General features: G+C 40.7%; 1 protein-coding gene across 4 annotated transcripts in view; it reads left to right on the top strand.

Moving 5' to 3' along the window:
• The window catches only part of col12a1b (collagen, type XII, alpha 1b), a 150,111-nt gene that overhangs the window by 37,565 nt on the left and 86,435 nt on the right, over nucleotides 1-26,111 (top strand). For 2 of the 4 annotated variants that reach the window (XM_026194796.1, XM_026194793.1), the window contains exons 14-29: nucleotides 1,742-2,008; nucleotides 2,825-3,017; nucleotides 4,632-4,756; nucleotides 6,810-6,959; nucleotides 7,247-7,366; nucleotides 8,463-8,627; nucleotides 8,813-8,959; nucleotides 10,441-10,586; nucleotides 13,274-13,403; nucleotides 16,127-16,272; nucleotides 17,223-17,349; nucleotides 18,513-18,649; nucleotides 21,968-22,097; nucleotides 22,473-22,612; nucleotides 24,566-24,698; nucleotides 24,812-24,826. In XM_026194796.1, coding sequence (XP_026050581.1) covers nucleotides 1,742-2,008; nucleotides 2,825-3,017; nucleotides 4,632-4,756; nucleotides 6,810-6,959; nucleotides 7,247-7,366; nucleotides 8,463-8,627; nucleotides 8,813-8,959; nucleotides 10,441-10,586; nucleotides 13,274-13,403; nucleotides 16,127-16,272; nucleotides 17,223-17,349; nucleotides 18,513-18,649; nucleotides 21,968-22,097; nucleotides 22,473-22,612; nucleotides 24,566-24,698; nucleotides 24,812-24,826 — 2,271 coding nt within the window. The remainder of the gene's footprint in view (nucleotides 1-1,741; nucleotides 2,009-2,824; nucleotides 3,018-4,631; nucleotides 4,757-6,809; nucleotides 6,960-7,246; nucleotides 7,367-8,462; nucleotides 8,628-8,812; nucleotides 8,960-10,440; nucleotides 10,587-13,273; nucleotides 13,404-16,126; nucleotides 16,273-17,222; nucleotides 17,350-18,512; nucleotides 18,650-21,967; nucleotides 22,098-22,472; nucleotides 22,613-24,565; nucleotides 24,699-24,811; nucleotides 24,827-26,111) is intronic. The other 2 variants (XM_026194795.1, XM_026194797.1) reach the window with 2 other exon arrangements.

Genomic DNA, 26,111 nt, shown 5'->3' on the forward strand with positions numbered 1-26,111 from the left:
CATCTGGTTAGCATCAGTCCAGATGTTTAAAAGGCAGCGTTCAGGCCACGAACCCGTGTTTTTAACCCTCAGAGGGGAAGTCAAGGACGTCCTCACTATTTTCAGACATTTGGCTGAAACTCGCTGTTCTGATTGCAAGTGAACGTGAGCCAAAACAGATTCAATGCTTCCTTTTGTCAGGAAAAAAAAATCTATTTCTTACATAATCATACAGTTGGCACTCTCCAACGGGTTTCTGGTTCCTGGTTGGTGAAAGCCGTCCAAATTGAAATTAAAATTTTCAGTGTAGATTATTTTTAGGCCGAGATTTAAAGCGAAGCTGCAGCGCGGTGGCAGCTTTGCTTGTGCTGCGTTCTCAGCAATAACACGACTACAGCGTGGGTGTCCTGTGAACTGCACGCTCACTTATTGTGTCCGAGTTGAGGCACTCTCTAAAAATGTCAACGCGTCCCTCATTTCATTTGCACACATGGGAAATTAAACACACACACACACGGGCCACCCGAAACAAAGAAGGCACAGATAAACTATCGCATCTTACTTCATGCTCTCCCTCTGCATCTTTCCAGCAGGAAATTTGAATCTCCTGCTTTAGATTTGTTTAAATCCATCAACACACGGAGAAGTTGGATTCAGTATTTTTTTCCACCTATAAAAATCCTCCAGAGTGAAATCAAGTAGTTTGAAAAACTTTCCCCGGGATCATTAAATATACATATTATTTCCTCACAGAGTTTTTGTAATCGCTCGCAGTATTGTCAGAATGACTTAATTTTAATTCACAGGGCTTCTCTGTTGTTTCGGAGCAAAAAGGAAAATGTGGTTACCATTTCCTCCCAACCGATCACTTCTGGGTGAAAGCCTAATTTACAGCCAATTACATCTGGCAGGTAGCTGATGGTATTACTCAACATTTAGGCCCGCAGTTATGAATGCTAACGACGACTGAGGGAATACAGAGGGATACCTCACGTGGCCGAAAGAAGTGATGATTGCTGGAATGGTTCAGATAAAGAAATATTGAGTGAGCTTTATGGCAGCAATGCTGAGTGTTTTTGAAGGACATGAAATGTGGCAAAAAGTACATTACATGAAAAGAGCTTTAGGCTGAAAGTGAACCTATGCTTCTCACGTCCGGCTTTTGCACTCCGCTGGAGTGGCTGTGCATTATTATCTATATAAAGCTGGGTCTTGGTTCAAGCCTGGTGGGAAGACCAGCTGAGATCACAATTTTAGCTATACAGACTCAAACAATGATCTTTCACCCAATAATTGTGAGTAAAATTTATAAAATCATAGGTTAATTTAATAATTAATCATTATGGAAAATATGCTTGGTATAAAGTGAATGTACACCATTCAAGTAAATTTCATTTTATCAGATTCTATTAAATTCAATTTTAACAGGACAAAATCTCTAGCAGGTAAAAATCCTGAATCCGGGTTTTAGTAAATAGAACAGAGGTCGGACACCGAGGAGCAGCTGGTGCAGACTGAGGACAGGCAGTAAGACAAAGAGCAGAAACTATCCAGCGTTCCAAAAATAAAGAAAGCACACAGACTTACACAGCATTTTTTCAGCCCTCCAGGTTTCTACTTTAAAACAAACCCTGGATAAGTCAAATATACTTTGTTTAGGTTTCCCCAGGAACAATTTAAAGGGGAACTGGTACAACTAGTTTCTCTTTAACGATACTGAATTATGTTGTTGCAGTATTAAAAGTGCATTCTATGTTTTCAGCCTCTGCTGATGGGAAAAGACTGAGAGTGTCAGACGAGACAGAGAAAACCATGAGAGTCACGTGGACGCCAGCGCCGGGCAACTTGCTCAACTACCGGCTGAAGTACGTTCCCCACAACGGAGGCAAAGAAGTGGTCCAGAAAATCCCTGCAAAGGCCACTTCTACCATCATGAAGAATCTGAAGCCCGCGACCACATACAATATCACCGTTCTGCCCATCTACAAGCGCAGGGAAGGAAAAGCAAGGCAAGGAGTAGGAACGACACGTACGTTGGTCCATAATTCAACCCTCTGAGAGACAGCACACTGCAGAAACATGTCCATCTTAGCCAAGACGTTTATACCTGTGCTCAGTCTAAAAATATGATCGCTGGTGGATGAGTTTAGCTCAGGTGCTGGATGCAATGGGCACAGAGTCACTCATTTAAAGTCATTTTTTATAAGAAAAAATACTCCTGTAAGAAAGTTTTCATGTTATATTGCTCTAATTTTAAAGGAGCTTTTACATAATGAGAAAAAGTAAATCTGAGGCCCACTCTAAGGATGTGTGAGGATGTGTAGCCTCCAGGGTTTAATCCTCAGTGCTGAAGTTAACTAGAGAATTGTCTGTATTTTCCAGGCAGCGTATAAACCTGGTATATTTAAAGATTTATTCACAATTTTTCAGAGAAACCTCACACCAAGTCACGGTGCCTTGGAAAAAAAAATGTTTCTTTGTTCCAAGTTGCAGATTTTTTTTCCCGTTTTCCCACCAACAATTTCATGGACTGACTTCAAGTTTAAACTACTTGTTAAGAGGAGTATTTTTCACACCACAGGTGCTGCAGCGCCTCCTCACGAGAACACTAAAATCACAGATAAACACGTGCTCAATCACACGCTAGCATTACTAACACACAGCATGACACTGGGCTTCCTAACGGTCGACACTGGGTTCAAGGAATTGTATTATGGACTAATGAGAAACTGGCTTGAATGTGGCGTGGCTGATCCTTAAAAACCTTCGCCAAGAGTTGGAGTTGTGTCGAGTTTAGTTCTAGGTTAGTTTGTCCTGAATTTCCTACTGATTTCTTCTATTTCAGTGTCACCGTACAAGAGTCCCAGGAACCTTCTGACCTCAGAGCCCACCAGGACCAGTTTCAGAGTGTCCTGGGATCCAGCACCTGGGGAAGTCAGGGGCTACAAAGTCACCTTTCACCCCACAGGGAATGATATTGACCTTGAGGAGCTCCTTGTTGGCCCCTATGATAACACAGTTGTTCTAGAGGAACTCAGGTAAGCTTTCAGAGTTATTTTATGGCATACGCAGAGGATTTCATTTAAAAGGAAACAACAAATATTGAAGACAGTCAACAGGAAAAGGCTTAAATGGACACTATGATAACAGAACTCATAAATTCTATAACTTGTCAACAATAGGATTTGGTCCAGAAAAGTAGTTTGACCCAGTAGTATCAGGGAAAGTTGCAGTTAAATATCTGCGAACTGAGGAGAGCCGCTACTGAATGTCTGGGAGAGGACTGTTGTCCCATTGTTGTCTGATAGAGGATTCTAGCTGCTCAAATGCAGGTTTTTGGACTGAATGCCAATAACATGCCAGATGCTCTCTTTCCTCTTAAGTCTGGAGAATACGGTGTCCGTGTTTTCCAAAAGATTTCCAATTCTGATTCGTCAGACCACAGAAAAGTTTTCCTCTTTGTTTCTTTCTATTTTAAATGAGCTTAGGCCCAGAGAAGACAGCAGCATTTCTGTTAACTTATGAATATTTCTTTGTATGGTAGAGATGAAAGGATGAAAAGAGGAAGACGAGTTTTATGGAGAACATGCAGAGGGTTGGAGATGGAGGCAGATCATCTGCTGTGGTGAAAAAAATATTTAATGTGGTTAAAGATAAGAGATACATGTTAGATACTGATTCTATCAACTTGCTATGAAAATACAGATTGGGGTTATGGGTTCCTATTGGAAGGCTGTAGGGACCTGGATACAGTACAGGACCTTTTTTTACAGTATTCTTCTATATTACTACCTTACAATATAAAGCGCCTTGAGGCGACTGTTGTTGTGATTTGGCGTCATATAAATAAAATAATAATAAAATGGAATTGAATTATTACAGCATGATTGCACAAAGACTAATAGAAATGTAAATGTTTACACAAAAATCATTAATTTTGATGTGGGGAAGCTGTTTTTCTGTGCTTAGACTGTTAAACACATAAACAGTGCTAATGTTTAGGTAGCAGCTTAGCTAGCTGAATACATGGTACAAGGTTGATGCACAGTAGCAAAAGATGTAAAGCTTTTCCAAAAATAAACTTTTGTAGACTACATTGTGTGCAGTGATTTCAGATTATATTCTGATCACAGCAGGCAGGTAAAACCTCCCAAATCTGGCTATTAGCATTGTCTGAGTAACACTGAACACAAACACATTGTTTTTGTTCAGTGTTACTCGGACCTTCATAGGGAATCTCTTAATTTGAAATTTGAGGGGTAAAGTTACATCTTAGTTTGGAATTCAACCCTTAATAAATCAAATAAAGCTTTGTTATGCTTTCAAACTAACATTTATTCTTGAACCAGTGCTGCGAATCTGACTGCAGTCAAACATTTAGGTTTCAGCACACCCTCCACCAGCTATGATGTCATCTGATTGTTTATGCTGTACAAAATTGCTTAGAACTGAGGGAAGCAGCAAAGCTTCACCACTGACATGAAACAACTTCGTAAAGTTCCACGTCTTTGGTAAAAAAAAAGTTAATAAGTTGAAAAGTTAATATTAGTAAAGGGTTCACTGCTTATAGGCTTATAAGCTGATGATGATTTTTTTTTTTTTTTTTTTCCCGATGATTTTAGCGGTTTGTCTCTTTTCCCCTTTATCCTCAGATCAGGAACAAAGTACTCTGTCGCTGTGTTTGGGATGTTTGATGGAGGAGAGAGTTTGCCTCTTGCAGGAGAGGAAAAGACGACTCTCAAGGATGAACCCGAATCTCCTCATGTCACTCTTTCTGGTAAAAGCCGACAACAAACTTCTCTCTGCGCTCATTAGCAGGCCTGCAGAGCAGACGTTCTCTGATCTCTGACGTTGAAGTGTCGCTCAGATTAGTGCCAAAACTTTGGTTTATATGTTATCACAGGGAATTGAAATCGCTGTCGCTGTGGGACTGAAACTCGGCACAGATGATTACGATTCATTGAAATTATTTAGAGATGCTTGGCTCACATTTTCTCACCTCCCTACTGTTAGTGGGAGTGTAATGTGGAGCAGAGTTACATGCGATCAGGTGTTGACATGAATATATATATGAACTGCACAAATGATCCCCTCACATGCTGCAAGCACTGAGCTTTAATGGCATTGCCATAAGCAGTTAGAGTTTTTTATGATCCAGAGGGTTCGATGCTGGAGGGATGTATGCAGCTAGGAAAATGTTATGCTTCCCATCAGACCCTGAGGAGGTGCTGATCCGCAGCAGAAATTCCTGCTGTAATGCGAAGCAGACACGGTGACCGACTGCCCACCGAGCAGGGAACGCGCCAGGCCACTCCAAGATCCTTGCTTACTGAACTGCAGCTCTAACAGAGCAGGCTTTAATTCAGTGTTTTTGACAGGTCCATATGGTCTTTAATGCGTCCTTAATATGCTGCAGAAACATTATTTTTTTACTGTCCATTAAATTTAATCCTTTTTAAATTTTGCTCTTTACACAAAACTGGAAAAATCTGACATTGAAGCGAGAAAACGTGATTCCAAGCATCTTTTCAGGATTTGGCTAATGAAAACGTTAACCTTCAATGCTAATTGCATCCACAAAGGAGAGTGAGAGAAAAAGTGAGGGTGAAGTGTGTGTCATCGCAAACATAAAAGGGCAGGTTTTCTGTCAATTCTGGACGAGTTGTCTGTTTAATAGCAGGATTACAGTCGAAATTACAACTTGGAGCAACAACTGGAGATTTTGTCATCACAAAAATGTATCAGATTGAACCAAGAACAATTTCGAGTCATCATGTAAATCTGAAGAAAACACTTCAAAGTAATTTGGAAGGATCTCATCTCATGCATGCTGCGCAGGGAGCTTTCAGCCTTAGTGGAGATATACAGGTTCAGACTCATGTTACTGTTGTTTACTTGTAAACAAACAGCATCTTTTATGCAAATAATCTCAACTCCAGAAATAGTTATTTGTATTTTCTGAAACTTTCAAGCATCTTGTTTATAGTAACACCACACAGTTCCTTTAACTGAAGCTTAGACACAAAAGCAACAACAATTCGGAGCTGCTACAGGTTTCGGCAGGACACAGACACACTGGGCTGAATTTTCATTTGCTCCTCCTCAGAGACACTGATTCCAACAGTTGTCTGCAGCTTATTAGAAACCTATGAAAGCTGCCTCTGTTTATGACATCTGTTTTTATTAATAAACGGCACCGGGACATGAGCGCGTTGTTTACTGGCGGTGGTATAACTCAGACAGACCGCGGCCAAGCATCCAACTCGAGCATCAAGCATCTGTTTCTGCTGCCTGCTAAAAAATGAAGTTGCTCGTCTCCTCTCATCTTTTTAATCACACACACAGGCACCCTGTTTTTAACTGCTGGGCGTGTCGTCCTAAAAACATGGACGAGCGGCCATTTTTCACCCCCTACAGGTACCTGGAGCAGGAATGCGCAGTAACTTCAGGGAGCAGGAGGCCTCGTAGATCACAGTATGGGAGAGGCTAATCGCTGCTGAGACTACAGCAGCACAAAACACCCCGAGTGTCTTGCTGTGCTGGAAGAAAGACACAGAGAGAAAAAAAGACCATGAAGAGAGCTCTTAATTCTGCACTGACAGCTGTTACACAACGTGTGAATTATTTGTGTTACATAATGTAAATCTGTTGTCTAAGCATCTTGTGATTGTGAGAGTTTTCGTGATGTCCTGCTTACTCCTCTGTCCTCCTGATGCATTTCCTCTCACTCTTTCACACTTTTCCCTCACACAGTAAGACTAAACAGACACTTGTGGTGGGTATCTGTTGTGTACTAACCTCCTCTCCTCCCAACACCACCGTCTCTACAGACGCTCAGTGTAAGACCACAGCGAAGGCCGACATCGTGCTGCTGGTCGACGGCTCCTGGAGCATTGGACGCATTAACTTCAAAACCATCCGCAGCTTCATTGGTCGCATGGTCAGCGTGTTTGACATCGGCCCAGAAAGAGTCCAGATTGGTAAAGCTTTCACTATTGTTACTATAACGACATGAGTCACATGGAGGGATGTTTTCCTTCAGACAACTGTCTCTTGGTATTCGCCTAACCTTAACCTCCCTTAATGGTATCTTTAAACCTCAATGGAAGATATTGTGCTCATTTCTAGATCCATATTTTAATTTTGGGAATTTACTAGAGTAGCTTTGTGTGAGTAACAGTTCAATCTAACCCCCATCCTGTATCTGAAATAAGCTGTTTTACACCAAATCAGAGTGGCTGTATCCTTAGTGTTGTATTTTCTGCAGGTCTGGCTCAGTACAGCGGTGACCCAAAGACTGAATGGCACCTGAACGCCCACCCCACCAAAGAATCCCTGATGAATGCTGTTGCCAACCTGCCATATAAAGGAGGAAACACCATGACGGGTGATTTTTTTTTTTTTTAGTACTTTGGCCCAGCTCTCACTGACCTGGGTGCCAGTGTGGGAGACAAATTGATTCATTTTTATATACTGTGGCAAATCACAACGTATACAAAGGATAAAGTATAATTTCAAAGCACTTTACATACTGGGGCCAAACCCTTGGTGTGAGACTCAGCCACAGTGGAGAACGAAAAGCTCACTTTTAAGAGGAAGAAACTTCAGACAGGTGTGAGGAAGACGATGGACAAACTACCGGAGAGAGTTGACACAAAGTTAATAAGATGCAGCATGGAGCGTTAGAGCGAGGCGAGACACACTAAGCATAGACGGTAATAATTCAACAAGACTTTTATTTTATTACTCAGTTGAGAAGATATAAGCAGAAGCAGTACAAGTTAATAGTGACAAAACACTGGAAGCAGCAGCTGAGCTTAGCATTGAACAGCTGGAAGGAAAAGCTGATCTACTATAACATGATGGTCTTCCATGGAAATCCAAACCTACCACTCATAGACAGACACACAGAATTATAAGGGGTTTAACTTTAAAGCGATCACAGTGAATAGGTAGAAAGGCTGCTCATCAGTTTGTTACCTGTTGAAGTTCAGCATCTGCCTGCTGAGTTGGGGTCAGAATTCACTCAGCTTCCACTCTGAGTTCTTGGCTAGCTTAGTGTTAGCATGCTGTCTGTGCAGATGCTTGCAAAGAGTTGAAGTTGTGTTAGCAGCATAATTTAACAGCTGTTTGTCCTAGATGCAGTCTCCATTTTACCATCACACTCTTGTCCTTTTGTCCAATGAAAATAAAAGTAATGTCCATATCAACGCTCTTAGACTGTGGCACTGTTTTCCACCTCTGGCACGTGAACTGAAATCAGCTAACTGTGGCGTGTGTGCAAGAGGAACGAATAAGTGGGGTCAATAGAACCAGTTCTCGATTCCTGTCCTTGATAATGGACATATTCGGTATCACATGATCCAGCTGTAAGCTTTCTGATGGGTCAGGTTAGTTTCAGAGGGGTTAAACAACAGAAAAGCAGCATGCAGTGCTTTGTGATCTGCACACATAACTGAAACTTCTTCCTCACTGTGGTACAGGAATGGCTCTGAACTTCATCCTTCAGAACAACTTCAAACCCAACGTGGGGTTGCGTCCAGACTCCCGCAAAATAGGCGTCCTGATCACTGACGGAAAATCCCAGGATGAAGTCATTGTAAATTCACAGAACCTGAGAGACAGCGACATTGAGCTCTATGCTATTGGTGAGTGAGCTTCACTGGTTTAAAGAAAAGGAAATTAAAACACGTTTGAACTTTTGGATGATTGCTACCTGCATGCAGCGAAGCAGAAAAAGTACCTGACTTTACTAGAATGGGCTGAAAATGATCAACCAGCAGCCACTTTAGTCATCTTCCTTCATCAAACTCATGGTTTATTTTTCTCACAGGTGTAAAAAACGCTGATGAGAATGAGCTGAGGTCCATCGCCTCTGACCCAGATGACATTCACATGTACAACGTCAACGACTTCAAGTTCCTGCTGGACATTGTTGACGAACTCTCTGAAAACCTGTGCAACAGCGTTAAGGGCTCAGGTAGGGAAGATGTCACATGCTCAGAACACTGGCACAGATACCTGCTAATGAGCGCTAACTAAAAGATAAAATATGTGAGTAATCAGGTCATCTTAATTATTTAATGTTATCGAGGTGCATCCATGGACCTAAACATAAACTAAGTATTGCTATGAGCAACAAACTCACCAAAACTGAAGTACAGACTTCTGGGACAGTCTGTTTGTGTAATTAACCACACAGCAGATAGTTCCATTAAAATGCTCCAAGAAGTGCCAGCAGCACAAAGCTGTTCTAGAGGTCTACTTCAGTGATTTGAATTAGCGTAGGTGAAGCCGAGCAGGGCTAGCAGCTACGACCGCTTGTGTCTGCACCATCCTATTAGCCATAATGGCCACATCCTTAACTTTAAGCCTTAACAAAATCCAAAGGGGTGACTTATCCAAACATTCGTTATCAACTTATCCCAAAGTTTCATTGTACACGTACAATGACAATATAAGGCTTTTCTATTCTGTTCACCACCTGTACAGGTGTTACGAAAGGGGAAAACATCCACAGGCCAAAGCTGGGGTGTTTTTTGTATCGGTCTGTGAATCTCTTTATTTCTGCTGTAAAGTTGGACATTTTATCATGGCAGTCTATAGGGACTGACTCTCAGTCTGAGTCTGCCTCAAGTGGACACTAGTGGAAATGCGGCTTGGTATGACAAGGCAAACACATACAGTATGCATTGGCAGAATTTAAAACAAATGAAGCAGAAAGTCCAAAGCAGTGTGATTTAAATATCACAATTTCATCATAAACTTCTTATTCCTGCTCATGAAAATGCCGCAGAACATGGCGATATGGTACGCTTTAGCTAAAGATTTAAAGCTCTGTACATTTTCACAAGTAAATAGCAGCTCACAGCTCTTTGTACAAACTATTCTTTAAAATTACTGTGGTGGTGGAAACATCACAGTTTAAAAAAACAAACAGTTTTTAACATGGACAATCAGACATTGGTGTTTATTTTCCCGCAGGCTTTCAGCAGGTTTTATAAGAACCTGAGCCTGTGAAATCTGCTGACAAAAACTTTTAGTCTAAATCAAAGACATCCTCTTCATTGGTACAGCTTGAGAGATGAAACTAATGGCTGCTGACAAGTAGAGAGTAGAGATTACTTTGAGTGTTTTATTATCTACAGATCAACATTATCCAGACTTGGCTGAAAGATAAAAGCAAAAATGATAAATTTGTAGATATATTTGACTCAGCTCTGCCTGACAGTCTCAATTATTTCAGACCTTCAAAGGACGTTGCGACACATCCAAGCATCTGATGGAAACTTTCGTAGTGGACGTACTTTATGTGTGTAAATCAATTTTAAGAGGAAACAATTTACAGCTGAGCCGGAGAAAACCAGTTTTTAAATGAAGCAGCCGGCCAGGAGCTTTACTGTCAGAGGAGCGAGGGCAGATTTGTGGATCCCAATATCTGTGCCGTTTGTTTCTTTTCAGATGATGAGTCAGTGGCAGCGCCCACCAACCTGGTGACCTCGGAGGTGACGCAGAGCTCTTTCCGCGCTACCTGGACTCCACCTGACGGTCCCGTGGACCAATTCCGCGTCACTTACGTGATGGCGGCCGGGGGACCCACCGAGGAGGTGAGATGAAGCTCACCCTCTCTAAAACCAGGCAACAAGGTTTAACTCGTCAGATACCAGTCACAATAAAATTTAATTGACATAAAAAAAAACTAAAGTAAGGAGATAGAGATGAGGAAACAGGAAATTAAAGTCAAAAGATACGCTCCAAGAAAATGATCTAAAGCAATCTCGAACATAACACACTGTTTAAAGGTATGATGAGGATAAATGAGGAGAGAGGCAGTACCCTATTTTTTCCTCTTCGCATCCTCCACCTGGTTTCGGTATAAAGTCGGTTATGTCATTGTTGTCTGGTATCCATTCTATTGTTCCATCTCTAAATGGTCAAAAGACCTTCAGATAATTGGAGTATTTTACAGGACTTAGAAGAATCCGCTCAGTCTGCTTCCTGTGACGGTAAACTTTATGTTTGCCAGCTGTTGGATCATTCTCTGAATATCAAACAGCAACTTGTTTTCTTATTAATTCCCTTTGGCTCCTATTAGCTAATTAGATAATTCTTTTGTTTGTTTATAGGAAACCAAAACCACAGCTTCCTGTAAATTTCAGATAATGACAGTTGCACAAAAACAGACTAATTAACGCTAAATTCCCTCCCGCCCTCCCTCACACAAAAACAGACTCTCGGGTGAGTTTCCAAACACCCAGGTCTGGCTTTTATTCAAAACTGCACTTTAGGTGGCCCCCAGGATCTGAAATGTGGATCCTGGCTGGTTTACTGAACCTACGCTGAGTTTAGACGTGATCTGTTGTCAGTTGTGTCTTTAACAACACGTTACTGGACCCTTTACTGGCTCTGGTCAGGCAGAGCCTGCGATGATTTCACTCCATCTATTTGGTTTAATGTTATAGATTCACACTGAGCCAGGATGCCTCCCCTGCAGCCACTTTTCATTAACATGTTTACATTGGACTGCTTGAACAGCGTTGGGTATTAGTGCAGACCTTATCTGCTGGGATTTACACCCACTTCAGCCCGTTACAAGGAGGGTCAGCACAGAGGCCATAGCGTGCTGCCACGAGGTGGAACTCGTATATAACTGTGTATATTCAAAAGGAAAAATAGAAATGCGTTAAATTAATAGACAAAGAAGGGGCTGTGCGGTGAGTGAAGTGTGTTCTTGGCTTAATTTTAAGTCTTAAAAATGTACGATCAACCCGTGCAGCTGCTGTTTTAGGCAAAGACACTAAAAATCGATGAGTGGGATTTGTCTCTGAAAACCTGATGCTAGGATCGATATCATTATAACAAAACTATGTAATTGTTATTTTTTTAAAGGTTTGGTTACAGAGTCTCATATTTAGAGTGTCATCATTTGCCAGAAAGAAGAAAAGAAGTACACGATAAACAAAGTAAAGTTGACTCTAAAATTATTATTATTATAACTCAAATTTCCAATATTGTGAACATAAAGTCCTTGGATTATGATAAGCGAATGACTGATACTGTGACAGCTCAGAAGGAAGCAGGACACAAGAAAAACAAACACGTACATTCATGAAAACCCAGCACAAATATTAAATGTCTAAACTTTTACTCTTGGGTCCTGTTCAATCTGATCTCTGTGTCAGGAAAAATAATACACGATTAAGAAGATTACCCCTGTGTTTGGAGTTGCTCGTATGGTGTGTGTGTGTGTGTGTGTGTGTATTATTGGTCATTATCAGCTAGTTTTAACCCACAATAGCATGGTATGTGACGTGAGTGTTCATATCAGCTGAAACTCCCTTTATTTAATGTGCTGCATGTATCCCAATGTAAACTCAGGTGGGCTGGACCAGAAAAACTATTGCAAAACAAACCTTTTTTTATTTTAATGTATTGAAGTATGTTCATCTGTTACAAAGCAGATGATCATACTGAGAGATCTTATAAGTATTATAGGCACATTACAGTGGCTTTACAGATCACAGTGGCTTTACCAGAGCAAGGGTTCACTGCTCTGCAAGCAAGTATAATCCTGGCTCCACATTGCAAACAAATATATCTTTATGGTTGCTTCCAGTAAATTAAATCTAAAGTTTGTGCTAAAAAATAAATAAATAAAGAGAATGTATCAGCTTGTTTCCCATCCTATTTTGATAATCTTGAGTGTCTGATTCAATAAAGATTAAGGTAAGGTCACACCAGTGGAGTCAAGAAAAACTGTGGTCGAGATCCATTGGAAACAGGTTGAGCTTAATGAATCACAGACACAAATAACTTGATAAGAGGGAGATATTTTCCAGATTACCAAACTGAAGAGCCCACCAGCCTGAGAAGCTGCAGACTCTTTGTGTTTGTTTGTTATTTCTCGGCTGGGTTTGATTTTCCAGCAGAATAGTGCAGGAATGTGACGCTATTTCAAAGCCAAGTTGAACATCCCGCACGAGGACTTTCCCACCAGCGCAATAGATTCAGGCTCAACAGACTACAATTATCCAACGGTGAAAAGACAGATAAAAGTTTTAATGACATCACGAAGAGAGGTGAGAGGTGAAACGTCTTCAAGCAACTTAAAGAAGTCCAGACGCTTTTCTTTGTAAGCTCCTTTGACTACGATGACCTGGATGACTGAGAACCTTCACAGACATCACGAAGAGAGGCTTCTTTGGTTTTTGATCCCAGGCACTCTGTTTTTTTTTTACTTTCTGAGGTGAAATTTACCAGCTATGGAATGATAACCAGTCCTTTATCATTTCAGGTGCTGGTCGACGGATCCGTGAACACCTTAGTGCTGCAGAAACTGTCGCATCGGACCGAATACATTGTCAATGTTTACTCTGTGGTTGGCGAGGTGAACAGCGAGCCTCTGAAGGGCACTGAGACCACATGTGAGTATTTCCTCTTCACCTCTGTACCTTCTTGTTCTGTGCCGGACGTAATGTGTGCACTGCTGTTATGTTTCACGGGTGTTGGAGTGGTTGGACAGTTGAAGAGGGGCAGAGACAGCAAAAAGCCTGTTCGGATCCACAAAAGTCCAATATTAGACTCCAGATAGAAGTCTCAACTGGCCCCTGGACCTTATGTTTGATTCCCCTGCTCTAAGTCATTAAGGATGATCTCATGATGGTCATCATTGGTGATGATCCCTGCCCTAAATCTAACTATGCTACACTGTAAGGGCAAAAGTACTGAGAAACAAAGCTTATTCTTTGATTTCAGGTGCTTTCAGTCCCATTGCCACAGGTGTATAAAATCAAGCACTGTCTGCCTTTACAAACCTTTCTGAGAGACATTGCCTCTGGCATTAACATCAGCACTAAAACTGTGTGCTGGGAGCTTCATAGCCTATCTTAAACCTCAGAGGCTTAAGCAGGATTGTTTCTCCACTCTCCAAAATTCAAAAACGGCTCTTGCCGATTGAGAGAAGAGCTGAGTTTTTATTCTTGTTGATTTTTTTAAAACCTCTTAGTTCAAAGACATGATTAAAGAAGAGGTTTGAAGGCCGATAGTATCATCGCATTGTGGTGCTTCACATTTGTGGGAAAGCGTTCTATTTCTTCCATATGGTTTGTGAGATAAACAGCTTGATTTCTCCGCTCATTATCCTGTTTCACACACATCCATGGAAGTCATCTGCCCGCCTTCATATCTGGTCCAGCATCTGTGTTTATACTACATATATTTAGCATCTGATCTGAGGTGGAAATATGTTTAACACAGTCCCATGATGCAATCCTGAGAGCGGATGTTAGTCGGAGTAGGAAAAATGGGGCCACTGTTAAAATTAATCAGGTCTGCGGTCGTTGCATGTATCTTAGATAAACTGATAGAGTTTAACAACGTGTTTAGTGCACAGCTCTAAGTGATTTTATTTGCTCATTTGTCCTTTAAAGTTCCCTTTATTTGTGCTAAAATGTGTGATTGATTTTTACAACAAGCGGCTTCTCACTGTCATAAAACAATAACTGGCTCTTGTGTTGCTGTCGGTTTTATGGTGGCCAGCAGCTGTCAGATCACTGTGGCTTTGTTTACTGTAATTTTTAAACTAACACTCGATTAGGTCATAATGTCCTTCTTAAAACAGTGTCTATAAAGGTCTGGGGTCTGTGGGTTTGGGTGGGGGTGACATATATCATGATGTCACATAGTGCTAAAACAGTAAGGAGGTGGGATTTTTTTTGCAAAGCCACACTCTTAAAAAGCCAAAATTCACACATTTGTGGGTGTTTAAAAGGTTACATCCAGTTTCAAAGCAAAAGTGTGAAATACTCATCCTCCTTTCTTCTCGCTTTCCAATACAAAAAAATTAGGTTGGGTTTTAATGCGATTACCGTAGACTGTAAATAAAAGACGTATATAGCCAGCTTCTCCCATTGGTTTGAAGCCTTATAGCATTTTTGTTTCTTGATCCTAAAAGTAACCTTATTTTGATGAGAGGCTTGGGTGCTAAGTCTTCAGCTAAAGGTAGTTAGTTTGGTTAGAAAGCTGCGTCCATAAACTGTGCGGGTGCACAGATCCCTGCTGGCCAGTGTTAAGTAGCCCGATAAAATATTCACTCGTCAAGACTGAAGCCCAAACTTCTTGAACAGTGTGTACCACAAAGCGAGCCATATTATCAGATAATTCCAAGAATAATGCTCCAAAAGGCACAAACACATCAGAAGTCCAGTTCAGCAGAGGTGAGGCCAAACCATAGACCTGAATAATGAATATAGCTTCTCGGTCTGAAATGTGAAGCCAGTGCAGATCTTCCATGGGAAAATCCACCTTTATACTGTCTACGAGCCTAGCAGACAGTAATCAGCTAGAGCTGCCTGTAATGTATCAGGATACCTGTAATTTCAAGTCGCCGTGCTCCTAATCAAGTTTCCAGATGGATGAGTTCACCCGCCATACAGTTGTTATGCAGGGAAAATATCCATAGAGACTAAAGCCGAGGCTGTAAACATGTTTAGTTCTGCAGTAAAGTTGGACTTTTTAACATGGCTTTCAGAGCCTCAAGTGGCCATTAGAGGAACTGCAGTTTCATGGACTTTATTAATTCTAACTATGCACTATTTAAGATCAGGATTTAGGAGCACACTGTTTTTTTATTATTTTTTTTTTTTTTAAACTTCTCTTCTGTATTTATTCATCTTTTATCAAATAAAAGCACATTCAAAATTTTTAACTATTTTGACATCTGTGTGTCCAAGAAGCCAGATTTCTTCAGCAAATACCTTTCTGTGTTAACCTGGTTTTATCTTCTATATCTCTGTGTTTCCATGAAACGTGTTGGTTAGCTTTTTTATGTGACATCCAACAAAAAGTAACGAATAAGTCCTGAAAAATATCCTGAAAAAACAGAAGCCATCAAAAGCCCGAAGCTTTAAGATCACTTTGGGACATTTTGGGTCTGTTGGGGTCATTATCCTGTTATTGTACCAAAACCACCTCTGCATATTATAACTAAAAGATCAAGGAGCGTTAATCCAGAAAATCTGAAAAACGGAATTAATTTCTGTGCCTGAACCAACAAACACAGAGATTTGTCCCCTCTGTTACTGTTTAGCAAAGCCAAAGAAGACCATGGCTGTGCCGTGTGTTAAACTGACTGTTTTTGTCCCCTCAGTGCCGCTGTACACAGTGAAGAACATGAACGTGTATGATGAGACCTCAGTCTCCATGAGGGTCAGCTGGGACGGAGTAGTCGGCGCCACCGGCTACATGCTGCTGTACAATTCCATCAATGCCTCCGAGCCTCAGCTGGAGAGTGAGGTACACGAACACCGAGGTTACAGTACTTTATCCCTGACAATGGTTTGGGTCTGCAAACTGTATTTATGATCCCAGTCCCAACAATGTGAGTAAGTAAACTTAATAATGTTCCCACAATGTCACAAATTCACCACAACACAGGGACACTCGCACGTAGATCGACACAAATCTGACACATCTCTTTATTTGCGTGTTGAGGTTTTCCACATTTATTTGATATTAGCCGGCTTCTGCTTGCATCACCTTACTACTTCCAGATGTGGATACAATGAGGAAGTAGACCTCTGCAGCCCGGCTCAGGCCAGGCCTACGAAGAGCAGAGCCCTCAGACACGCTGGGTAATGGCAAGGATTAGCTCATGGCCTGAAGTCATCGAGATGACATAAACAGAACAGATGGGACTGAATGCCTCTTTGGTGTTAACCTACATTTGCGATTATACAGCTGAGGAAAATTTAAAGGATGATTAAATGTACAGTGAGGTGGTCTTTACTGGAAATCAGGCGGCAACTGTGAAGTAGAGGGGAGCATTAACTTACTTTGCAGCACATGTTATTTGACATACAATTTCGTGAAGACCCTTTTATATCAAATTTCTCAAAAAATTTCTTGCTTTTTTGTGTTTAATGTGTGATTTAAAAGAAGAAGATGCATATTGAAAGGTTTAATGAATAATCAGTGAGGTTATCGGATTACGTTCAAAGACCCCAATGGTGACCCCGAAGTGTAAGAGACAAAACCCCTGTTATATCCATGTATTATACTTGTTACCTGGGCCATTGTTAAAGTTACTATCATTAGGACTATTAGCTACTTATTGATTGTTTTTATTTATGCTAAAAAATATTTTGACGACTCTTTTGTCTGTGCACACCAAGTTCAGCCGTTCTTCCAGTTTCAATGTATGCTAGTTCCGACGGTCACTTTCCTTCACCTCTGTCCCTGTGCAGCTACGTGTTGGAGATGTAACCAGTACCCAGTTGGAGCAGCTGATACCAAACACAGCGTACAACATCAGAATTTACGCTGTGTACGGAGAAGCCACCAGCGAGCCTCTGGAGGGCACGGGAGTCACCTGTATGTAACATTAAACTGATTTTAACTGTTTAAAATGTGATCTCTGAGGATATTTAATAGGATCAGAGCTCCTGTAATGTCGGTGGATTAAAACTCCATCAGCAAGCCAAACACTGGACAGGTGAAGGTAGATGGAGTGTAGCTATCAGCCTGGGTGTCAAGTAGTCACGATAGAAGGAAAAATGCTATTAGAAACTCATTAAAAACTGTCCAGTAGCAGTATTTTAGCTGAAGGAAGAATCAGGTCTTTAGAAGCTGCTTCAGTTCTTTTCAGTGATCCAAAATCGAATTAATCGAATTTCCCAGAGGAACCCACCCGAGGGATTAATAAAGTTCTATCTTATCTTATCTTATCTTAAAAGCATAAAACAGTCAGCCTCAGTCGGACCGTGAGCCGTCTGTCTGTGAGTCAGTGCTAACCGCTGAACCAATGTGCTGGTGATTAGTTCATCATCCTCCAATTTACCTTTTATATCCATCATCATCTTGATTTTTTGGAGCCGCAAATGTCCATATTTAGCTTTCTAGATTTCTTAGCAAACTATATCTATAAACTTTACAGGAGCAACAAAGAAATAGAAGTAGATATCTACTAGTTAGTGCAAAGCACCACACAAATAAAACAAGAAAGGTTAGTAAACTACAGTGGTTTAGTAGCCAACTCATATCGTACACTGGTCATGTTCTTACAAACCTCAAAGAGCTCAACTATGTTAAAGCTGTCCGCAGACCCGCTCCGTCTCAGAAAGAATTCAAATATTTAAAATCCCTCCCCCCACTTTTCTAAAGTGTTTACTTGAAATCAGAACTTCCATCCTGGATCATTTTTTTCTCAGAAATGGTTTTTAGGAAAGGTAAGGGGTTTCGGAGTTTTATTTCATGTCAGCTGTTGTTTTATAAGAGCTGGATCTCGTCTCCGAAATTTTGGATTGAGAACTTATCGATAGAAAACAGATGCACTACAAACCAAAGCAGGACCGCTTTCTTTAAAAAAAGAAAAAAGAAAAAAGAAGCTGCTGTCTGTTTTTCAGCTCTTCAGTTTTGGCCTCACAGCGTCAGCCCGCAGTGTCTTTGAATGTCTTCACAACAATGCTGAGAGTGAGGAGATGTTGTTGAGCTTCACTCAGGGTGGTTAACGTTTCCTTTGCCCTGTCTTCCCGCAGTGCCCAGGCCGGCTGCCGGACAACTGAGAATCAGCGACGTTACTCACAGCACCATGAGGCTCAACTGGGATGCTGCTCCTGGACCCGTCCGCAAATACATCATCACCTACAAACCTGAGGAAGGAGAAGTGAAAGAGGTACAGCTGTGGCTTTATGATGGTGTGCTAGCTCCACTGCAGGGTTACATGACAAATACATGAAAAACCTCAGAGGGAGTGCTAATGCAGCAGTTGTTTAATTATGGGCGGAGTTATGATCAATATATTTCATGGTCGTGGTTTATTACACTTTCTAGGTTTGAAAGCGCAAAATAATTGATTAGTCACAGTCATTTCTAGGCACATACATTAGATATTCAGGTTTCAGCTCTGTAATGTCAGGATTTGCTGCTTTTCACTGCTTCAACTTATTATAAACTGAACAGGCTTAGATTTTGGACAAAACTATTAATTCAGTTTATTGATTTGAATATTAATTTGTAGATTAATCAGTGATAAAATGAGAACCAGCATGCCTCCCATTCATGTCCGTCCCATAGAAAGCACCAGTATGTGGCCTCCTAAGTCGTCACCTTATTCAGTGCTGATTGTTTGTTCATTGAAGGAAATAATGAGTTTTTCGTTTGAAAGAAGAAGCAAAAATCAGCTTAAGGAGGTTGAGGGGAAGTAGGCTTTAACCCCATGTCCCTGTTTTAGTTGTGTTAAGGCATGAAAACTACCTGGTTAAGCTCAGGAAAAGATCAGGATTTAATTTAAAATAAAATGTAACCAAATGTAACCAGAATGTTGATTCCAACAATAGAGTTTATGCACTTTTTTGCACCGCACAGTTCTCCTACACAATCTCCATGTCACTGATCAGAATGGATGATAAAAGGACTGTGAGAGGGCACCTAGTGGCTGTAACTGATGTCTGTCTGTTTCCAGAGTGCATTAAATTGGACGTCTTTATTTTAATTCAATATGTTTCCATTCTATTCATATAGTCATACTTCACAATAAAAGTGCTCTCAAAGGCCTTCTATATTATAAGGTGAAGACCTTACAACATTAAGAAAATAAGCACTTGCAAACAGTGGGGAGGAAAAACTCCCTTTTTAACAGGAAGAAGAATCCCAGTAGAATCAGCATCAACACACAAACTTAAAGAGGAGAGGAGGAGAAATGCTCAGTGCATCATGGGAAGTCTATCGGCAGCTGGAGCCTATAGCACATAGGTGTCAAACTCTGGCCCGCGGGCCAAATTTTGCCCGCAGCCTAATTACATTTGGCCCGCGAAGCCATACCAAATTACTATTAGAGCTGGCCTACTGGTATTATACAGCTAATATATATATTGTTTAGTATTAAGCTTTGCGTGTTCCATATTCAGTTTTTCAGCAAAACGTGTTTGAGTCCATAAGAAAAGATTCATTCTTATATCTGGAGGAATAAATATATTTCAATAAATATTAATGTTAGCCCGCGACTTTGTTCCAGTTTTGAATTTTGGCCCACTGTGTATTTGAGTTTGACACCCCTGCTATAGCAACATGAAGAAGGTACGGTTCAAGGTCACCTGAGTCAGCCCTAACTAGAAGTTTAAAGCCTAATTGTAATAGTACAGAGGCCGTCTGTCTCCCGAAATGATGCGGGGAGATGGTTCCACAGAAAGCTGAGGCCTCTGCCTCCTGTTCGGCTTTCAGAAACTCTGCAACTACAAATATGCCTGCAGTCTGAAAGTGAAGTGGTCTGCAGGGATAAAATGATACTAAGAGGTCTTTAACACACGACGGAGCCTGATCGATCAGGACTTTATGTGTGAGGAGAAGCGTGACGTCCAACTTTTCTAAATCAGGCTCAGTAAGTGCAGCTGTGATCTTTTTCCATTGGCACGTATCAGCTGTCACTCCCTCATCGAATAAAAAGTTGCGTCTGTTTGAAAGTGCTTGTATTGTTTGTAAGGTCATTGAGGGTTGGCGTTGAACAATAAAGCCTCACAGAGAGCCTCATATGGGTGAAGTTTTACTCAGCAGAGATATCTTCGTTCTGGGAAAGTGATGAGTTACGGCCGACCTTGCAGCTCCTCTTTGTTGGCCTGGTGCTTATGAGAAACGCAGTCTGCTGGCAGAAGCACGCTGACTGCTGCAGCCAGCCCTGCCTGACTCCATCATCCCAGCTCCACTCTGTCCTCATAACTTCTCACTTGGATGTCAGCAGAGGACAAACAGTCTGGGATGACTCGGCAGCTGACGGTGCCGTCCGTGGATACCTGACATTTCCAGAAGATTCTGATAGATGACGCGAAACAGCTCGACTCCTCTTAAGGATTAGTGCTGAAGGCTTCTTGTCTCTATAGAGGAAGCCCACACATCTGGATGTATGCCCGAGTTAACTTAACTCTCTGCTGAAATGAAAAATCCGACTGTGGAGACTGTCTCTGCGCTTTAATATGTCAAAGCTTTTCGCTGATTTATTTGATGACCTACTATTCTCTGACCCTACAAGTGCACGTCTTTTACGTTCTTTGCTTTCATCTCAGTTGGTAAATATTTGAATCTGACTCATAAACTCAAAGCCTACTTTCAAAAACCTCTCAACTACATCACACAATAAATCAGACGGCGCTGCTGTTAACTCAAGGCCACATATAATCAAATAAAAGTCTTATTTAGTAATTTTTTTTATCTATCTGGGGAGGATTATGACATTTAAAGTTCACCAAACAGTGACCCAAGCCATGACGTCCATTTAGAAGATGTGAAATATAACAAATCTCCCTCCTTAGAGAGATCAAAAATGTTTTTGTCTCAGGCTGTAGATGTGTATATAATATTGCACATTTTACCACTAGAGTCTATGGAGACTGACACTGTTTTGGAGCCAGCCTCAAGTGGCCTTCAGAGGAACTGCAGTGTCTGTTTCTAATTTTAACTTTGCTTAGTTATTCAGTCATTTGCTTGCATCACATACAGACAGAGAAATTAAAATGAAATTAAAATTGTTATATATTAACCATGTTCACCTTTCACCTGTTCCATAAAGCTCTTCTCTTAAACTGATAGTTTAAAACTGCTTACAGCTCTGTTAAAGGCGTCGGTCTGTGGCAGGAATGAATGTTCCAGCTAATCGGCAAAGAGAACTGTGTTAGTTTTTTAGTTTTGCATTAGAAATTAAACTGTGGTCACATTCATCAGTTCATGTGGTATTTTATTCAGTGGCTTTAGGGTTTGTTTTTATAACCCATCAGGCATCAGGACAGTTTGGCATGCAGGGTGTAGGAACTGGTGATCAAAGCATTGAGTTTCCAGTTTGTAGACAGCTCTCTCTATCTTTTGAGCTACAAATGCCCCCACGTTTTATTTACTGCAAAGTCTGTGGGTATTTCAGGACTGTGGGTCTAAATGTAGCTGTCCAACCTCTGAGTGATTTTTTTTTAAAAAAGAGTCACTAATAATTAAATTTTGCCTTTGACAGATCGAAGTTAATGGCGACATTACCACCCTGGTGCTGTCCAGCCTCATTTCCCAGACAGAATATGATCTAGCTGTCACCCCGATCTATGACGACGGTCCCGCGACCCCGATGCTCGGCAGCGCCATCACAGGTATGAATCTACATTTTATATTTTTTGGTCATCCTGCACTCATCAAAGAATGAGTGCAGAATTCTGGTTATAGCAAAAGCAGGAACAATCCTAACAGAGCATCCTCCACCTCTACAAAAAACCAGACTCGGTTAAGTTTTTCGTTTGAACAAATGAAGTGAAACAAAATCAGGGTTTGATTTAGGAAAGTGGCAATCACATGAAGGTTGGTCTACACTAAAAAGTCTTTAGATGATGTGTAGGGTTATATTTATAATGTACTATTAAGTGTTTTTATATCTTTAACTTTATGTAATAATATAAAAAAGGGACTCTTCACATGCTGTTGCATCATCACTAAGACATCCTCTGTCTCATTTCGGTCCATGTTTACAGATGTTGTTCCTGCGCCCAAGAACCTGCGGTTCTCTGAGGTGACCCAGTCCTCGTTCAGAGTCACATGGGAACACGGAGGCCCCGACGTGTCCCTTTACCGTGTTGGCTGGGTTAAAAGGGGGGAGACAGACTTCCAGCAGGTAAGTGGGTGATGATGCGACCAGCCTGGCCATGTCTATAAAATGTCTGTGCTCAAATGAGTCGGGACAAAGACTGCAGCAGAAGAAGTTCTTTCCATGTCTGAATACAGAGTTTCTATTGGCAGCGACATCAGATTTTCAAGCTTTTTCCAGAACAAACTGCATGTGTGTATGTGCTTGTTAAAAGATGACACGTAAACCATCCGATAACACTGTTTATTCAGATCTAAGTGTCTAGTGCATTGGCTGAGGCTTCATCATTTCAACACACTGAAGTGCTTTATTACTTCTTTTGTTTTCATAGGCGTGAGTCCAGAATGCTATTCAGTTGTCATTCTGCGCTTTTGCAGCTTTTTGTCAGCATTGTTCATGTGTAGCACACCTTTAAGCTACACTTTCAAAACCTCAGCGTGTAAACTATGATGGCCATGATGACCCCGACACGCACAGTTTAACTGTGGACTTAACTAAGATAGCAGACTAGGATAATTACTTTTCATAGTGAGTAACATAATAATAACTAACCTTGTCTTGTGGTTGAGATCATCTCAGATCTTCTTGGCTGAAGTTTTGCACATTTTCATGGTGTAGCTCCAGCCATGTGTTTGTCTCTGCAGATACTTTACCTCACAGACCGATTCAGGCTGTGGCTGTGGGTGCGTTTTTAATAATGTCTCATCTCTTTTTCAAGAGAGATCAGTGAACCTATGCATTAGATGAACACATTTTTTAAGATATCTCATGATAATTCAGCTCATTTAAATACATTTTTAATTTCTATAACATGAATTCACAACAACAGTCACCTCAAGGTTTTCTACATTGTACCTTCTACAAGATAAAGGCCCTAAAATGTTAGCGAGAGAATAGCAGCAGCCAGAGGATGCCCAGTGAGCAGTAACTGGTGATGGTGGGGGACTGCCTTTTTACAGGATGAAACTTCCAACAAAGCGAGGCTCAGGGAGGAACAGCCAGCTGCCACAGTTAATTTAGGGTGAAAGGAAAAAGAAGATGGAAAACAGACAAAAACAAACAAACTGTGTGCTGTGAGAAGGTGAAGGATCTTGAAACGTTACGTCAGCTGGCTGAGGCCAAAGACACCTGGCATGTTAACTTCTATGATATCAGAATTAGTTTTTTTTTTCATGTTACATTTGTATTTGTTATCAGCAGCTGGGTAAATAAACCCGCTTTAGTACTTTGTCTCAAAATATGCAAATGAGCTTTGCTTGGACAGCGCGCTCTGTCTGCAGCAGCGGTAAACATCTGCTTTCAGCAGAGTTTAGCAGAGTTTTCTTTCTCTGATTAAAACCGAAGCGTGAGCTTGAAGCAGCATTCGAGCACACCTGCAGTCGCTGAGTTCGCTGCTCTGATTTTCTCAACTAGAATAAAACCACCAACGTGTGGATCTCTGCCCAGCGAGCATTGGTTACGTTACAATCATGAAACTGAAGATGTCAGTGTTTGAATTCAAAATTACCCTGTCATTCCGAAGGGAAAAAATCTCATGAACAATCCATTATGGTTTCACAGACTCCTCAAAACTGCCAAGATTAAGTGAAAACATCCAGTTCGACCACAGCAATAATAATGCTCCCTTTGTTTTCCACTGCTTAAGCTTCGGCCCTCCAAAGTTGTTTTTGGGCCCAACATGCACATCAGCACAAAAATCGGTGAATGAGATGAAGTCAGTGCCGGGTTCCAACTTTAAGCTATGAATTATGAAACTTTGTAAAATGGCAACATAAAACAGAAAGCTGTGGCAGACAAAGGCAGACATTTTCTCCATGTGACAGATTTAACCTTTGACCTAAAGAGCTGTCGTTTTCACTGTGCGCTCAGTCTTGTAGGTTTTTGCTTTGAAAGGCTAACATCATAGCGCCAAGAACATCTTCTGGTTAGCAATAAACACACACAGATACATATGTATGTGCTGTTTTTACCCGTCACTAGGATATCCTGAATAGTGACGAAACCTCCCACGTTCTGGAGAATTTGGACCCTGATACCGACTACTCTGTCACCGTCACGGCCATCTACCCAGATGAGTCAGAGAGCGAAGATCTGATGGGAAATGAACGCACACGTAAGTAAACCCCCGCTTCTTATCAGCGTCCAACAAATCATCCCAATGTTTTACTTTCACAGATGTGTATGACTTTAAAATAACACTGTTGTCCTCTCAATGTGTCTTTCTAGTGTTAAAGCCGCCAGGTATGTCGTATGAGAAGGACAGCTTCCTTTTCATTGTATTGTTCATGATTTCTGTGTGGAATGGTAACGTGGTCATACAGGACAATGTTAATGGGAACACACTTTCTTTTTTTTCTTTCAGTCATCCTTCACTGCATGTCTATGCATTTTAGTGCTTTACTGTGCGTTCACACCACAACTCTCCAACTTCAAACCTGAGCAAAGAGTTCAGCAAAAAAGACACGATGGTCACAGCTGCGTGGTTGACATAAATTATCACGAATGTACTGCAGGCTCAGCTCTGACCGATTCAAAACCATATCAACCAAAAAAAAGTAATTTCTGTTGGCCAAACATTTGCATTTGTGCACTTAGAGTGTAGTTTTACTTTTTACCCTAGCAGAAAAACTCACACAAGACTTGAATATCAGGTAAAATCATGCCAACTTGCAGAGATCTGTTGTTTACTAATCAAATACACAGTTCTAGTATTTTAAAGAAAAGGCTGTAATGGATTTTGGTGGTCTTGTATTTCACTCTGTGTTTCTATTGCTGTAGTAAGTAAGTAATAGACCAATTTGTATTGGATGTGAAGAATGGAAATGTAAAAAATATGATGGCCTTTTAAAGAATCTTTTAAAGAATACTATCATCAAAGTATGCTCACAGAGAAGTCATTCACAGATCCTTGAAGTCTACATTTTGTTTTTTTTGTTTTGTTTTTTGTCCATTATTGTTTATTTAATTCATAGCAGAGTCAGTGTGAGGAGGCTCTGCAAGTTTTTGGTTTAACTTCTAGCAGTAGGCAGCACATTGTTCTTTTACACAGCAGTAACTAAAGCACTGTGGTATTAAATGTCATCATGTAAAATAGAAATATGTGCAAGGCAAAAAACAAAATTAAGAGTTATTTATGTCATGTTATGATGATTACAAAAGATAAGATATGATAAGCAATGCATTTCAATAGAATAAATAACACATCTAACTAGTGTGGCTAACTAACTAATTTTGGTAGCTAACTAATATCGCTAGCTAACTAATGTTGCTAGCTATCATGCAGCTAGTATCTGCTTAAAAACATAAAAATTACTGCTTAAAAATTACAATATAACTTGAAATATTTTAAACCACTGCAGTTTTTAACACAATTTTCAAGCTAATTAGAAGCTATTTAAGTGATATATCAGACCAAAACATGTCTTTATAATGACTGAACTTCTTTCACTGATGTTTTTGACACCATACACATACTTAGATTTAAACAAATCTGCTTTTTTAAAAAAAAAAATCCCCAGGTTTGGGG

This window comes from Astatotilapia calliptera, chromosome 15 (assembly GCF_900246225.1).
Source record: "Astatotilapia calliptera chromosome 15, fAstCal1.2, whole genome shotgun sequence".
NCBI lineage: Eukaryota > Metazoa > Chordata > Actinopteri > Cichliformes > Cichlidae > Astatotilapia > Astatotilapia calliptera.